Below are 17,575 nucleotides of genomic sequence, written 5' to 3' on the forward strand. Positions count from 1 at the left end.
GTACTGACTTGTTGATAATATTAAATTGCCCTACAGGTTTTTAAAATTTGGTTTCATTTCTGAATCAGCCTCCTTCCTGAGGCTACAAACAGGAACTGAGATTTGCATGTAATGGCTGGTTCTGGTTGCTCAGGGCTGGAGGGTGATTGCTAGGGCTTAAGAGCCCTTGTCTTAGAAGTGTAAGGTTTCTGGTTGTGCTGGGGATCTCAGTGGCCCCTCTCCCTTCCCCCAAAGCAGTTACCATTGCAAGTTACTTCATATGCTGCTACATGCTGCGCTGGGGTCCATAAGCCATTCCAGTAATCTGGCCTGATTTGAAATGCAGCTTTAAACAGCTCACTTAATGATGAAAAGTCATGGAGCAGATGCCAACAACTCAGCTGCTCACCTGTCTCCTGTTCTCCTTCTCTTGCCCTTTAGGCTAGGGATTCACTAAATTGTTTCCTTGCAGACTTGCTGAGCATGTGGCATGCTGAGGTGGGACGTGCAAAGTGGTGTGGGCAGGTTCCTGTGGTGTGACACTCCTAACACAGCTCCCTGAGGAGCTCACTTGGCACAGTGGTGCTCAAGGCCATGGAGGCAGGAAGTAGGTGTGACTTTCTCTGCTGGGGACTCCAGCTGGTGGCAGTTCCCCAGGACCTGATTAGTCCCCTTGAGCTCCAGTTGACTGATAGCTGTGGCTCCAAACACTCAGCCGTTTGTCCCTGTCTTGGCACAGTTCCTGTGGTCAGCTGGCTTTGTTGAGGACAGCCTCAGCTGGGGTTCTTTGCTTGCCATAAGCCCAAACCATGAACTCTGTGTTCCTGGTGTGATTTTACATAAAATGGTAAAAATAAAGGAATTGCAGGTTTTCATTTGTGAACCCAATGCAAACTGGTTACAGTAGCAGGTCTGAATTTCTCATTATTAATTTCTGACTTAGTGCTTCACTTGGGGCATTGGGCACATAACCCTGCAGCCAGCAGATCACCTGGAGGTGTTAAACCAGAGGTTACTGAAAAACTAGCACAAGGCTACAAATTTCAAACTGAGCGCCTCTCATTTTATAATGAACTGCAGTATGAAAGTATATGTGTTACTGTTAGCTCTTGGCTAGCTTAGGTTATCTAGGAGACAGGCTGGCTTTCCTACAGAGGGACTGTGGTATGAAATGGACCTGTAATTACTTGTGCCACTATGCACAGTCACTTAAATAAAAATCTTCTGTTTGGTTTATTCAGGTTAATCTTTTTTGTAATTATAAGGGTTATAAGGGTTTTCTTTTTTTGCTGGTGGTTTTTTTTTTTTTTTTTTTTTTTTTTTTCTGGATTGCAAGCCAATATGTATATAAATGTTATTGATGCTATTTTATTGGCTTCTGCATTTGAAGCTCAAACAAGGGAGTAGCAAGATCTGGCTATATTGTAACACTTGAAAAAATAATGCTCTGCTGGAGAGGGATTAGAGTTAGGTATCAATATGTCTGAAGGGTCTCCAAGTGTAGTTTAACTTGAGCACTGTTCTGCACTAGGACTTCAGGGGCTGAGGACTGTTTGCTCCCTCTCTCTGGGTAGATCAGGAGCAGGGTGCTGGAGACTCCTGTGGACTGTTGCACTCTGCTGAAGCCTGACGAAGTTTGAATATAATTAGGGCATAGAGAAAGGGAATGGTAGAAGTGTAAGATAGGTTGGGATTATAAGCAAAAGGGTCAAATAGCCTTTTTTTCCCAAGAATGGAGAAGTCTGTGTGCTGGGACCGCTAGGTGTTGCAATGCAGACTGAGCCATTAAGGCCAGGCTGATGAAGCTTTGAATCTGGCTACCAAAACATTCTCTCTCATCTAGTAGCTAGCCTGCAGTGAAGGATGACCTTCCACTTAAACCATCAGTGGACTAGTGGGTAGAGAGCTATTTCTGCAAATGAGAAGGTGTTTTTTACCAGCTGAGGTGGAGAGTGGAGAAAAGACTTTTAATTTATATAGTCACTTGACTTTTTGGTGAAAGGCGAACACAGTGCTGAAAAATAGTTTAAAACTTAGCTGCTAGAAAATTAGAGAATGTGAGATTGAACTACAATCCTAGTTTGTCATCAACTTTTTGTATACTCTTGATAATTGGATAACTGTATGTTTTATTTAACAGCAAGCAGTCATGAATTACCCCATTTTCTGGATATTAAAAAAAACCCAAAAACCAAAACCTATGATTAAATACAGACTGTATATCAAGAAAAATTTCAAAGCAATAGGAGTATTTGGTGGTTTATATGGAAATATTGTTCATAATTCTCTTAAAGATTACCTCTTCCTTTTTATCCCCTCATTTAAAAACAAAAGAAAAAAAATAAAGAGCCAGAGAAAAGAAACATCTAAAACCCCCAACCTACACATTTTAGCCAGCCATGCAAATTAGTCTTGATAGCTTACAGTTTTGATTTTAGAAAATATACAATGGTGAACTGTCAACTGGCTGACAAAAAAACCCATGAGAGTGTTGTTGGAAGTGTTGAATGCTAATGTGTGTCTGACTTCTGAGCTGTCTGTGAGAAGGCAATTGTTTTAGCTGCTTCTGAGTATAGATGACACGGAGTTGAGTGGAGAAGGATCACTGCTCTGCTTTGTTGTCTTTGCAACCCCAAAAAGACCACTTTGTACAATTTTACATTTCATGGCTCTTCATGCTTTTCATGTTTCCCTTTCAAAGAGATATGTAGTAGAGGCAATGTTTTGGTATTTAAAGTGATTTTTTTTTCTCTAAATGGTTCCATTTCTGTAGCTGCGTAAAAGAAAAGCCAGCCTGTGTTTTAAGACAGATACACAAAAAAATGGAGATGGCAAAATAGTGCTCATATAAGTCCTGTCTAGCTTGGCCAACAGTCTATGTAACATTCATATTATGCAAGTCCCTTTGTAGCTGTCCCCTTATAAGTGAGGAATGGTTTGGTAATTGGTATGGTAATTAACCTGGAAAACTATCCTCTGCTTCGCTTGCCAACTGGCCGTGATGTTAATTGGTAAACTGATCCAGTGAAGAGAGGCTTGAAATGTTTACAGGCTTGTCTGAATTTAATTCACCTCTTATTTCAATGAATGGCTTTTTTGGTTTGATGGGATGTTCTTTTGTTTGTTTTAGTTTGTAAATACTGGTTTTTAGAGTTTGTAAATACTGGTTTTCATTAAGAGCTTTTTTTAAAAAAGAAAAAAGCCTAATCAACAAAATAAACGTTTTCTTGTGGGATGTTCTTTGATATTAATTTCTGGCTTCATGAATTTATGTATGCTAGACTGTAAAATATTGACACGTTTTAAGAGTTAGTTCTGCTTGACTTACATATGGTGTTTGCATATATATTCCTGAAACAAAGTGTTACTTGCATTAACTCAAGAGTGTTTTGTCAGCTGAGAGTAAACAGAATTATTGTAGTGGAACTTGTATTGTAAATCGAGGAATATGTAGGAAATGTAAAAGGGGGTAAGGGGTTTCCTAGTTACAGATGATAAAAACTTGTCTTGATGTTGCCTTCCTACATTATAGTAGGTGTTTGGGGTTTTTTACTGTTTTAAACTAAGGCAGTGACTCATTCCTAACCCAGGTATATATTGCAGGGATTACCTGTAATTTTGTTGATAGTATGGGAACCCCTCTATATTTATGCATTTATGTTCTGGTTTACAACAGGCTAATTTTACAACTTATTCTTTTCTATAAGAAGCATTTGTCAGCTTGGGGTGTAATGAGGTCTTCATGATGTTGTAAGTTACTCTGAAAAACAAACATAGAGAATTATAAGAACTGTCATTAAACATAATTTTTGTTTTATAGGTTATTCAGCAATAGTTATGAACTCCCGTTTACGAGCCTTAGGTGGGAGGATAAATAACATACGAGCATCAGAGCTACCAAAAGAGAAAACCCGATCAGAAATAATCTGTAACGTCCACTTTTTGGATGGCTCAGTACAAAGCTTCAAAGTCAACGTAAGTTTGGAAAATTACTTTCTTTTTAAATACATAGAAATTTGTTTGAAAGCTGCAAATGAAATATGAGACCCTGAAGCATGGTATCTCCGAAAGACGTTAGCGATGTGGCTTTGTCATAACAAATTGCAGAATTACTGCTTATGAAGTGGATTTAAAAAGAGCTGTTTTAATTTACGTTCAAGCCAACCAACTTCAATGTCATAAAATCATGGCATGCAGATTGTGTCTGCATAAAGGTCATCTGTATGATATGGGAACCACGAAGAAACAGATCTGGTGAACATTATCAACTATGAATAAGTAATTCATATTTAAAGGAAACTCCTGAACTGGGATGTGCTTCTCCTTCAAAGGACTAGTAAAAAGTACTCCTCCTGAAAGACGGAGGCCTTATAAATTCCTGTAGTGATGTCAGTACATATTTTCAGAAAATCAAAGATGATGTAAAAAGTGAAGATGCTGTGGCTCAGTAGGATTGTTCTGTTCAGTCTTTTGTACTTCAATACGGTCTCTTTATTGGGTGTGGGGAGTGAAAGGGGATTAATGTAGGTTTGTACTCTGTATTTTTAGTGTATTTTATTCTGCAAGGATTATAGCTTTTAGTACTGATTTAAAATATCAGTTCATTTTTAAATGAAAACAAGGGAAACTTCTCAATCAGCTTTCAATAGAATTACTTGATCATGCAGAAAAACTGTGGATGAATTTAAGTAGAATTGTGTGTAAGATTTGTGTCTATTTCTTTATATGATACTTCTTTTATCTGATTTGCCTTGTTTGAGAAGAAGCATTTTGCTGAGGAGGCTGTATTTAGATATCCTAGACTAAACTAATAGGACATTCAAATAGGACATTCAATTTCTAATAGGACATTCAAAAGTGCACCCAAAAGTTGTATTTTCCCAAGTCTAATTACAGTTGTCTGCAGTTTTTTGAACTCTACAGTTCTCTCATTTTGTTTTTTTACTTTGTCTTTTGGATCTTAATTGAAATATAAATTATCTGATAGGTTATTTAAAAGGTTATTTCACCATAGTATATCCAGAATTAGTCTAATTTTAGTATGTATTTTGCATGCTATGTGTTCATATATGTGTGTAATATTGGGGAGTGGAGTAGAAGGAGAGTAAGTAAGAGAAGGACCAACACATTAGTATACAGTTTCCATTGTCTGTCTCCAGCATGCCCTAGGAATTGTCTTGTCTGTCAGTGAGCTGGCATAATTGCCACCTGCCCTGCACAAGGATCTGTGTAACGCGAGGAATTCAAAATGGTTTTAAATCCATGCATAGTAGTATATTTGTTCTTTGTAAACAGATTTGTATACAGATGTTTACACAGCTTTAGGTGTAGTGCTTGGCCTGAAGTCCAGCTCTATACAAGTGAAATTTGCTCCCCATTTCCTCCTTTAGGCAGTGAGTGCAAAATGGGAAACCATTAAGAAGGAACTGTGTAGCCTTCTGGTACCTAAAGAAAGCTGCAGAGGGGCTTTGTACAAGGGCATGTAGTGATACAACAAGGGGGGACCAGCTTCCAACTGAGAGAGGGTAGGTGTAGATGAGATATTGGGAAGAAATTCTTTGCTGTGAGGGTGGTGAAGCACTGGAATGGATTGCCCAGAGAAGTTGCAGCTGCCCCATCCTTGAAAGTGTTCAAGACCAGGCTGGATGGGGCTTTGAACAACTTGGAGTAGTGGAAGGTGTCCCTGGCCGTGGTAGGGGAGTTGGAACCAGATGATATTTAAGGTTCCTTCCAACCAAAACCATTCTGTGATTTTTTGAAATTCTGAACCCGACTGATTTCTCTCCCTACCTACAGCATATCCTTAGGTTACCCCTGCTGGTTACCTCCTCCATCAAGGAATTGTAAGGGCCTCCTTTATTGCAGCTGTGATGCTGAACTGTTCACAGGGGTGATGTAGGACTCATTACTGCTCTACATAAAACAAGCAGGGAGTGCAGCTACCCTGCTGTGTTATGGACTAAGAAAAGGGTTTAGCAGATTTATGTTCTTTGAGTACTGAGCTGGTAATGAGGGAGGCTGCACTTTTCTGTGAGGATGGCCCTTCTTGATTATCTAACCTTGATATCAGCCTAAGAATAGGCTTTGCCACACTCTGGTAGTGTCATAAGGTCCATTTTTCAAAAGGATTTGAAACCAGCTGCAGAAAATTTCTGTATCCAAGTTCTGTTTACATTAGCAGAAAAATTCAGCCTGACTCTGTATTTGTGTGTTTATTTTAATTGTCAACATAATTCAGTTTTATCTCTATGAGCAAAGAATAACTTGGGTCTGTGGTCAATCTGCGAATCAGCTGGTTATGAACTGAAGGGCATGGAATTATTGAAAAACAGTAAGTTTTGCTCTGAACAGATTTTCCCCACTAGTGAAAGCTTTCTGTGTTGCTTTAGAGAAACTGTTTCTCATATCAAGATGTTTTTCTCCACATTTAATTCATTTCTGGATGACATGTTAATTGACAGTTCCATATTTTAAAGAAATTAAATATGCACATCACATGGCATAATTATCTAGAAGACAAATTAGCAGAAATGTATTAAATAATGTAGTAGTACATTATTAAAATGAAGGTACTTTCTGAAGTGACTAGACATAGATACAAGATACATGGATAAAAAGACCTACTCTGTCTTTTGGATATTTTAAATAAGTTTTCTACGTTTTTTACTTTCTTTGCTTTTACAATTATTGCTGAAATATGTTGAATTTTTCTCCTCTGTCAGAGTTTGGAGAACTAGACCTGAACAGGATCACCTCTTTTAAAGCATAGAGTTCAGTGTTTTCTCTTTAAAAGAACTTCAATATTATCAGTGGAAAATTAAGGCCGGGAATTCTTCAGGATTGTTTGTGGTCTAGTGGTACCTGGTTCTGATCTGTGAAGGCTCTAAGTTTGGATAGATGTTACACTTTGAACTAACATTAGGCTAATATTCACATATGCATAAGTGTGCTTTCTGTTCATTGACATAATTATATTTTTTGTCAACAAATAGTAGAAAGTAAAAGTGGAAAAGCAGAATACTTGAAGCTTGGCCTTTGTCCATATAATAGCATAAGTGGAATTGGAGAGTTCTCCCATTCTAAAGACAGTGGGATAGAAACAACTGAGCATTGCTTGTCATGTAGCAGCTCTCTGAACACAGAATTCTTACTGCGAAAGGATTTCTTTCTTTCAAAGTCACAAGGGGATTATATAGGAAAATAACACTGAAGAAAAGAAATCTCATGGGTAAGAAGAAACTTAAGATAAATTTACTGTAAGTTTAAACAAATGGACATTCCTATGTTGTCATTTCTGTTATCTTGTTGACATTGTACATATGCTCAACACTACAAAATATGGGGTGGATTTAAATTTAATAAAAAGATAATTGATTGAATAGTCTAAACTTACAACACTGATAACTTATATATTTCGGAATTTTGAACTAGTACTAACATCTTTAAAATGATGGTAGAACATTCATGTTATCCCAAAATACTGAATCTTTCAGAGAATAGAACAGGGAGAATAGAGATGAAACTTTAATTTCATTCTCTAGGAACAAGATCTTTATAGAGCCTACAGAGCTGATTTTCATCAATTTTTTTACCACATGGCATGGCACTTTTGTAGTTACACCTATATGTTTCTTTCTTCTTAATCATTCTGATGAATGATATTTCAGATGTTACTTTGTTTTCCCAGTGGTTCTGTCTGTGGGAGGGTGAATAAAACCCAGTTTTACAATACTGGACAAAGGAAAAAAGAAGGTAGATTTTGCATATGGATGTAACCAAAGCAACTTTCTACCTATTGAGAAACCTGAAGATAGCTGCATAATTTCATTTCTTAAAAGTTGTTCTTATTAATAATTTGTCCCAAAGAATACTGGTATTCTGACCAGCTGTAAACAAAGACTTAATTGCAAGAGAGCAGTGCCATTTTTCTCCTGGACTTGTTGCTTTGGCAGAGTAGTGAAGTGATGGGCTATTTTGTTCAATGTTTTTATACAAAAGTGTTATACCACAGTTGCAGTGAATCTGAAATTTGAATTCATGGTATCACAAAGAGTTCATCAGTATAACCTGTGGTATGTGCTGATTTTAGGTCATCATTATCAAGAAAGTTCACATGGGAGAACAGGCAGACACATTCCACTGCATTGCTTACAGTTCACAGAGTGTGTTAGCTATGCCAGGCTGACATGGCCTTTCTTGTTCCACTGTTATGTGGAACAACATGTTCCATGTTAGATGGAACATGTCCAAAGTCCAGGCAAACAATAGAAGGTGCATGGAAGCTGAGAGTTGGAAATGTTCTTTCAAAATCACTTTTGAGGCAAAGACTTGACTGCATTTACTGCTGAATGTTGCACTTGACTTTAATTATATCCAGGCTTTCTTGAAGCCTCCCAGTAAATTTCAGGTGTTTCAGTTTTATGCTAAGGCTAACTCATCTCTGTCCCTATTGTCACCTCTGTCATGTTCTAAGACTATAATGCATAGGCTTTTCACCTGGAGAAAATGTTAGCTGTCTTTGTGATACATAGAGAATTTGCTCATATACCATGCATGAGTGTGTTTGATAGGTATTTATTATATTATGTATATTACATTATGCAATAATGAAAATATGTCTGTAACTTTTGATATGAACATATTTTCTGGTTTTGCTCTACTTTGACTCATTTACCAGGAATGACCACTTGGGAAGCATCTCTCAAGTAAACTGACTTTTGAGAAGGTATAAAACTGACAGCAGCAGATCACTTCTGAATTGCATTGTCTAACAGACTGTTAATGTTTTTGTCTTATTACCTGGGATTTTTGCTTTTAGACTAGTTGTCTTTTAATAATAGTGTTTCTTTCTAGAAATAAAATGATGAGGCTGTAAAAATTCAAATAGTTGCATGAATTGAAGCTTGAATTGTAAGGAATGTTTTTCTTTTCCTTCCACCTCAGTTAAGTTTCTTCTAATATTTGAGAAGGGATATGATGGTTAAAATGAATACCCACAATTACTGTTGGTATATTTAAAATGATGGACAGAGCTACAAGTCTTAGAGGTTCTTTTTGATTGTGGGTGTGAGTTTTATAATTTTAAACCATTCATAGAAAAATGCAATCTTGCAGAATGTTTGTATATCTGTCACTAAGTTTTCCTACTTGGTATTGTTTGATAATACAAAATGGTTTAGTGCTACTCTGTGTCCCTGCATGTTGAAAGAACTGCTGTATGAAGTTTCGGGCTTGCAGCAAATATTTAGTTTTGTATTGAGTCAGGTCAGTATGCTCTACTGGAAAGCAGTAAGACAGTATGAAATTTGATGATGCCTCTGAGGACAGTGAGAAAGTGATCTGCCCTACAGCAGGCTTGTTAGTTGTAGCCCTTTGTGGGGCAAGACTTCATAATAAATGCTGAAAGAAAGTATTAGTGGAGGGGAAACTTTTCTAAAGTTAGAATGGAATGACTAACCTCATATATATGTTTGTTTTAAATCATTTTTGTGAGGCAGAGGAAATGCAGTGGGTTAAAACTGTGTCCTTGGACAAATATTTTGTATGACCTTTATGCAGGAAAATACTGTGCTAAAGTGTATGGAATCTAGAGACCTTACAGGGTGGGCCAGAGTAGGCTGAGGAGGCGGCTGTAGATCTTGGTGAGAAGGAGATATTAAATAGTGCAAGGACATTAAAGGGAGTTCTTGACAGTCAGATTTCCTTAATGTATTGCTCTTGAAACTTTTTCAAAAAATCAAAAATATGAAGTTTGAGGCCTTATTAACAACAAAAAGATAGAGAAATATGAGGTAGCAGGTTATCTTGAACAAGGAGTAATTGCAGTGAGGGAAATCAGTAGTGTAAACTAATAGCTTTTATGAGATGAGGTAATGTTTTTTTAAGCTCATTTTTCAGTTGCAAACAATAGAGACCAGTGGCAGTTTGCAGACTGAACTGCTCATGTATTACTGTTCTGAAAAAGGTGAGTGCTTTCATGCACCAGGCAAGAATCTTCAGCCAGTGTCAAGGAAGTATTAGCAGTGTTAGTCTTGGCATTGAGGCAACCCTCCAGGGAATGTCACATGTGGATCCTCGACACTTGTAGACAAAAGAGGGAAGTTCCAATCAGGCGGGCTTAGAAGGTTAAACTAGGCTACTCTGCAGAAGACTGGACCTTAGGAAAAAGCCTGTTCTGTTTATTCTAGATGAACTAAATCTTCCACGGTTGAAAAGGAGCATCAGGTTGGTAAATAAATTCCAGGAAGAGACAAGGACAGAGATAGCAGAAGAGCAAATTAGCTGTGTGTTAAATTACTGCGGAAATGAAAAGAAAGCGGTAGCACTGTGTTCAGGCTCATGCATCTTTTAGGACCAAAGGACATAGGCTGTCTGGTTGCAAAGGAGTGTTACAGGCTAAATTAGGAAAGGATGACCTCAAACAGCACGTGGTGGGCAGTGGGCATTGTGTCTAAGTCAGACTGAATTTGCAGAAGCTTAGGTGGTGCTTAACTGGGAGGTTATCATTACCAGAGAGTGGGGGCAAAGCTTCTGCAGAGGACAGGGAGATATGCTTTAGATTGCACTGTCCTCCAAAATTGTCACTTTGTACCACTTACCTTGTAGAAGTTAACAACCTGAAGAACTTTACATGCAGATTTACCTCTTTAGTCCAAGGTTCTAACAATTTCCCCTTAAGTTTATGCAGTTCTTAGGGCAGTGAGTTTTGATCACTCCAGGTTCTAGGCAGTATTTGACATGAAAAAGTAATGAAGGGCTTTTTTCTCTTCACAGTTGTTTAACTTACTAGAAATTGAAATTGACTAATTTAAATTCCCTAAATATTGTAGGAACTTGTTGTGGCATGAGTAGAATGTAACAGGTTTTAATTATGAGTGCTTTAAGTATTAATTTTTGGCCTATCCAACATAAGTTGTAATTGATTTGAAGACAGATTTAAATGGAGGTGAATAGTGCGTGGTTATGAGGTGGTTGATGCAAAGCTTTTAGCACTTCAGAATAAGGATTGGTAGATATCATGAAGGTGAAATAAATAGGAAGTTCTTTTCAGGTGGAAACATACAAACTTCTTGAAAATGTTTCTTTTCAGCAAAAACTTTGAAATTCTTAAGAGTTTGTATCATTATAGCAGTGCAAGCTAGTGAGGAAAACACATCTTTTTTACATTACACTATAGAAAAACAGGAGCTTAATTAGGAACATCTTAAATATTTACCTTAATGGTTGATAGGGTTAAGGAGAACTTGATTCTAATGCCCAGTATAGCTGAGCAGTGTTCATGTTGGTTTTGCCCTCCTATGGCACAGGGGGGTGAAAATAGGATGTGTTGTAAAGCACCTGACACATTGTAATATTTGAATATGCTGTGGCTATGAATTGTATTGGAATGGATGTCAAAATTCAGAAGCTCTGACGCTTAACCTGCCTCACTTTACACCTAGGTCTCAAAACTGTTAATTTACAAAGTAAGTTTAAGATTGTGCAGCATGAGTGGTGCGGCCATTTTTAGGTATATAGACCGAAAAATAATTCAAATGTGTCTTAAAGCAATACCAAAATTAAGGAAATAAACATTTCCTTGAAAAGCAACAAATCCCCTTATAACTGGGAATTTTAACAAGACTTGAACAATTTAAAATAACATTTTTTATTTTGCTTAGATTTCTTGACTGGATGCTTGATCTAGGCACTGGGAAAAAAACTGTGCATTTAGTACCAGAGGGCAAGAACTGGAATGACATAAAAGTAATGCTGGAAATTATTTTTTTTCCTAGGAAATGTGGAGAGGAAGAAGAGAAGTAAATAGATGTGTAGGTAGATGAGACTAGTGCTGGCTGAACGGCTGGGTTTAGGGTTGGGAGACACATGGGAACATTGCAAAGAGAGAACTCTGCTGAGCAAGATGTCATAGTGGGGAGCTTTCTTGTCTTTACAGGGAACAATGAGAAGTTTTAGCAATTCATATATGCTGGGGGAGAGGCAGGAATGCAATTGTGTGGGGCTGGGGAGAGAGAAGGTGAAGGCATCTGAATTGGGATGAAAGACTGGAAGCATGGAAATTGAGAAAGGAATTTGGAGATAAAGCTTTTGTGAAGAAAGGAGACCAAAAGGAGTAAGAAGTGTTGAAATTGAAACTAAAAATTAGCAGAAGAATCCACCCTCTGTGGTCTTGTTCCTGCTCCATTTGTCATGAAACCTGATATTCCTGAACACCTTCTTTCATCAAAGTATCTATCCCATCCCCTGTAATTACTGTTTTTGGTCATAATATAACTTTAGGAGCTCATTTAGGTGCTGTCAAAAGTGCACACCATAGATGTGCAATTAGGCTTCTGAGTTGGGCAGTTGTCGTGATGACACTTTAAAATGTTTTAACTTTCTGCTTAAAAAACCCAACCCTGGGGAAACGAATATGGTCAGCGCTAAAGATGAGCTTACTGATGTCAGGAAATGCCCATTTTTTCATAAGGTGCAGTCTGCTGTTTCCATGGGGCCCTCTTGTGTACACATATGGATAATTTGGATGGACAAATCTCAGTCTGCATGGTGGAGGCAATGCCCCTGATGGTGCTGGACAGAGCTGCCTGACAGGTGCATGGTGGCATGGCTTTGTGTGACAAGGAATGCATGGTTGCATGGCCCTTACCTGTCACTGGCAGTTCAGTTTCTAAGCTGGATGTTAGGCCTATGTTATTTCAGAAGAAAGTGGGATTTGATCCGTGCTGTGGTTTGACTATGCCAGCAGCCTGTTTGAAAGGTAGGGAGTGGCAATGTGCAGCTGGGGTAGAAGGAGGGCGCAAAGCTGCTGTTCTTAGCAGCCACACAGCCTTTAGAGGCCTGGGTGGACTCACATTTATTATGAGATCCAACTGTTTTCTCTCAAAGTTAAATAAGATGGGAGAGTGCTGCAGAGGAAAAGGTAGTCTCAACATCTGGATGTTGCCTACATTGTTTTCTCCACATGTGACTTTACTCCAGAAAAATGGACACAGCTTTTCACGGGAGGCCAGCAGCATGATATGGTAATGCTGAGCATTCAAGTCACAAATGAGCTACTAGGAGCTCTGCTCTAGCAGTAGAAAATGTTGAATCCATCCTCCAAAATAAGATGGGCCAAGTGGGTGTCCTTTGCTTGAAATTTTGTTTTTCTTTTCCCGTATTTTTAAATAGGAAGAATGCTCCTATGAGATAAAGAAAGGCTGTGGAATATGATGCGGTTTAAAGCACTCAATCACAACAGTGTTGTACCCTATTGAAAAAATTATAAAAATCTCTCTTCTGAACGGGACTTCCTGGGCTGCTCTGTTATAAAAAAATGTTTAAGCAAAGAATTGAATTGGCTTATAAGTTGTAGATGCCACAGGACAGAGAGAGAGAAACAGCAAGTGTTTCTCACAGCAGCTTGTGAGAAGTTTTAAAGAGCTAGAAAGGTGATAACTTGTTGACTGTAAACAATTTTCAAGTAGTGTTTTTCTACTTTAATTTTCTGTTCCTCTCAAGGACAGTGTGTGAGGAAGATGTTTCTGTTAGTTAGCCAATAGGATAGAACCTATCATACCACTCTATAAAAACCGTGCAGTTCTTTTGAATAAAGCCTTCTTTGCCTATTCTACAATCCTGCCTCTCACCTGTTCCTGTCCCAACCTCAGCACAAGAGCAACAATAAGTGAACTCTTACATACTGAGCAAGACTGGGGCCAGCCACAGTAATGTGGCTTATACATTAAGTCCTTTGTTTCAAGAGATTATTTTCAAAAAAATCAAGACTTTTTCTCTAAGAAATTGGAACATAATAAAACCAGAGCGGAATTTTAAAGAAATTTTTTCAAGAATAAACTACTTGTCTTTTGCAGTTCAAATAATTTTCCTCTGAGTTTTTGTTTGTTTAGGTTGGGGTTTTTAATGTGTGCAGATTATTTTCTTTTAAGAGAGACATTTGGAAAAATATTAAACTAATTAGGAAACTTTGTTTTCTTTGATTTTCATTTTTTCAATTAAAAAAAAAGCCAACTGGCCTGATTTCTGCTCTGTTCAGCAATTCTGTATATAAAAATCTAGAGCTAATATGCGGTACAGTTCTGCACTCACAAAATATTCTCACAGGCAAAACAGACTGAATTTTGGGATAATCATCGAATTTACTACAAACAAAATCAGAGTGGGATAAGAAGTAAAATAAATCTTAAAAGCACCTTCCCACCACTCATCCCTCCTTCTCAGGCTCTACCTTCTCCCTTGCAGTGGCACAGGAACACAGGGAATGGGGATTTTGGTCAGTTTGCCACAGGTTGTTTCTCCTGCTGCTCAGGGAGAGGAGTCCTTTCCCTGCTCCACAATGTTGTCCTTCCCTTGGGAGACAGTTCACAAATTTCTTCAATGGGCTTCCTACAGGCCACAGTTCTTCACAAATTGCTACACTATGGGTCACTCTTCCCTGAGGTGCAGTCCTTCAGGCTCACAGGTTCTACCAGCAAACCTGCTCCAGTGTGGGTTTCTCTCTTCATGGGTCTGCAGGTCCCTGCCAGGAGCCTGTCCCACCCCTGGCTTCCCATTGATTCACAAGCCCCTTTCAAGAATTCCTGCTCTGGCATGGGGTCCTCCACAGGCTGCAGGTGGATCTCTGCCTCTCTTGTGGGACTCCATGGGCTGCAGGGACAGAGCTGCTTCACCATGATCTGCAGGGGAATCTCTGTTCTGGTACCTCCCCAGTACCAAAATCTAGCCGCACAAACCCAATACAGCTACCTCTCTATTACTTGTAGCATATTTAGGATTGCAGTCTTGTTGAGGGGGTTTGGTTTTTTTGATTCAGTGTGTGGTGGCTTTTTAAAATAGAATTGATTCATAGTGTTCTTTGGCAGAAGTTGGTTAATTTGTTCTCCACAATGCCATGGCATGGAGATTCTTTTTTGGTTTGGGGGAAAGAGCCTTAGACCTCTGATCTCTGCTGCCTGTTTGATACCATGTTGCACCAGTTCTTCTGTGATTCTGTCACAGGGGACATCTGGGCAGAAAATGGGGTGGCTGAATGGCAGCTCAGCATGTGGACACTAAGGGCCAGGTGAGAGTGCAGTCTGATTTATGGGATCTCCTGGCTGGATCACAAGATCCCTCTCTTTTTTTCCCATCCTGGTGTATACTTACTTTGCCTTTTATTAGCTGATGTGGAAGCACAGCATGCTGCTTTGTGGTGACAGCAGGGACCAGAGCAGCCCCGTGTGTCTGCAAGCCATCCCTGCAGGCTGCCACTCCGGGGAAGGGCATGGCTCCCACTATGGGCAAGGGAGGGGTCACCTGCTTACAATTAATTTGCTGCACTCACATCAAGAGCTGGAATACATGTCTGTTCATATTAGGAAATTTCATGTGCTTAAAGTATTTTGGAAAGAAATCCAAACCGTTATCAGAATAAAGTTCTTATTGCCGAAAAGCTTTGAATTGATGAATTAGCAGCTATTTTATTGATGAATTAATTTAGGGAAAAAACCAAAACTAAATTAGTTTCAATTAATTGTATCTTAAAATGTATAAGTGTTGCAGATTTCACTTATAAACCTTTCTTGTTTTCAGAAACAAGACACTGGACAGATTTTGTTGGATATGACCTATAACCAGATGGGTGTGACAGAGAAGGAATATTTTGGTTTACAGCAAAATGAGACTTCAGTAGATTCACCAGTAAGTATAGTAAAAAAATAAATGTGTGTGCATGTATATGTGTGTATAAATATATACACATGTATGTATACACACATATTCATGCACACACATGCACATAAACAGTATTTATTTGTAAATATTTTTAATCCATCTAATAGTTTTTCATTTCACAGCGATGGCTTGAACCAAGCAAACCTATTAGAAAACAGTTAAAAGGTAAGACTTGTTTTTACTATCTTGATTGTAACTTTGCAGTTCTATTTTTCTATGGCTAGAACAAATGCATATTGTTCAGATGGTGAATTTTCTTCAAGGGCAAGTCTTGTGTCTGCCATTCTTTTCAGCAGATCCTTCTACTTCTCCTTACTCCTACCTGAGTGGAAATAAGATCTGGTAGATCATTAACTTTGAAGCTATAATAGCAGCTAAAACTGGTTTCTGAGCAGTGTTAGATATGCTTAGATGGCCATGAAAGCAGTAGTCATATTGTGGTGCCAGTCAATTCCTCCTGAGAGGAAGCAAAGGAAGAGGGGTTTTGATTGAGGGAGGAATAGCCAATTTTCTGTGTAGATTCTGATAATTTCTTGTCTCACATACAATAAGAAACCCCAAATTTATGCATTTTTATTAAAAAGCAACTAACCAAAAAAACCAGCGCCACACACTTCCAGGTGCATCTGTTGTTCTAGTATGTCTTGTTTTATACAGCTTTGGGTAACACAGAATGCTTGCCAAGAGGGACAGGCCAGCCAGCATCACCCTGGCCAGAGAGCGGCTTAGGAGTGGCACTGAGTGGCCCTGTCCCAGTTTGTGCTGTGACACTTGAGATATGTTTTTCAGCACTCTCATTTCTACCTTGTGCTACAGATCATGCATTTTTATTTCAATTCATATACTAAAGTAGCATGTTGGATTGCTGTAATTTAATGTATTTATATGTTAGGTAGAACTGAGAATTTTCCCAGCTGACATACCTTAAATATATTTAGTGCTTTTCTTTCTTCTAATACTTAGAAGGCAAAGGAAGCCCAGTAATGCATTTTATGCAAAGTAGCGTATGCAAAGTACTTTAAATGAAAGCATTACTACATTTGACATTTGAGAGTATTTTCTTCTCAAAGTTGGTGTTTGGGCATCAGGAGACACTTCTCATAGTTTATTTTAGGTTCATGAAAAAAATACCTAGGATTTGTATGTGGTTGTTAATGTAATTTTTCTGTATATATAGAAATGAAAATATTACACTCTTTCCGTTTTAAACTAAATATTGATTTCCTCTTCTAAAATATTGCAGGAGGTTTTCCCTGCACGCTTCATTTTCGTGTAAGGTTTTTTATACCTGATCCTAACACACTTCAGCAAGAACAAACCAGGTAACTTCTAAGAATGTGTCTTGCCCATGTCTTCAGCTTGGTAAATTATGCTTTATTACATAAATAACTTCCTATTACTCTTGGTATTGAATGCATTTGGAAGGAGAGCTTAATGCCATGCTCACGATGAGTAGTTTCTGATATACACAGCTTACAACTCTGAGATACAGCTGGAGTATAAGTTAGTACAAAGATGTAGGTGTTAAAAGTACTTTTATTTGCGTCTTGAATTTGGTTTTTTTTTGAGTCTGCATGCCCTAGGTCTATCTATCTTAGAAGTTTTGTATCAACACTGAGTCAGTTCTGAACATGTGTAGTAGATTTAATGCTGAGGGTGTGGGAGGGTGGGGTTTATTTTTTTTGGGAAAGAACAGATAACAGGTCTTGTTTTCTAGTTTGCCCATTACTTGTAACATGCAAACATGTATAATGCTTCAGTTTACAGTAGACTTCTGATGTTTTTTTTTTAAACCTGTCTTTGAGTTTTTGGGGTAGCAGGGTGCATGAATTGTAAGCAATTTTCAATTAATTTGTCACAAGATTTTAATTGAATACTTGTTTTG

The 17,575-nt window shown here is 38.2% G+C and overlaps 1 protein-coding gene across 2 annotated transcripts in view; it reads left to right on the forward strand.

Annotated features, from left to right (window-relative positions):
• Nucleotides 1–17,575, forward strand: part of PTPN3 (protein tyrosine phosphatase non-receptor type 3) — a 119,396-nt gene that overhangs the window by 25,597 nt on the left and 76,224 nt on the right. Inside the window, exons 2-5 of one of the 2 annotated variants that reach the window (XM_084219187.1) lie at nucleotides 3,800–3,954; nucleotides 15,550–15,657; nucleotides 15,798–15,855; nucleotides 16,934–17,012. In XM_084219187.1, the coding sequence (XP_084075313.1) occupies nucleotides 3,817–3,954; nucleotides 15,550–15,657; nucleotides 15,798–15,855; nucleotides 16,934–17,012 (383 nt within the window). In that variant the 5' untranslated portion in view covers nucleotides 3,800–3,816. The remainder of the gene's footprint in view (nucleotides 1–3,799; nucleotides 3,955–15,549; nucleotides 15,658–15,797; nucleotides 15,856–16,933; nucleotides 17,013–17,575) is intronic. The other variant, XM_084219188.1, reaches the window with a different exon arrangement.

Source organism: Fringilla coelebs, assembly GCF_963513975.1.
Source record: "Fringilla coelebs genome assembly, chromosome: 1".
Taxonomy (NCBI): Eukaryota; Metazoa; Chordata; class Aves; order Passeriformes; family Fringillidae; genus Fringilla; species Fringilla coelebs.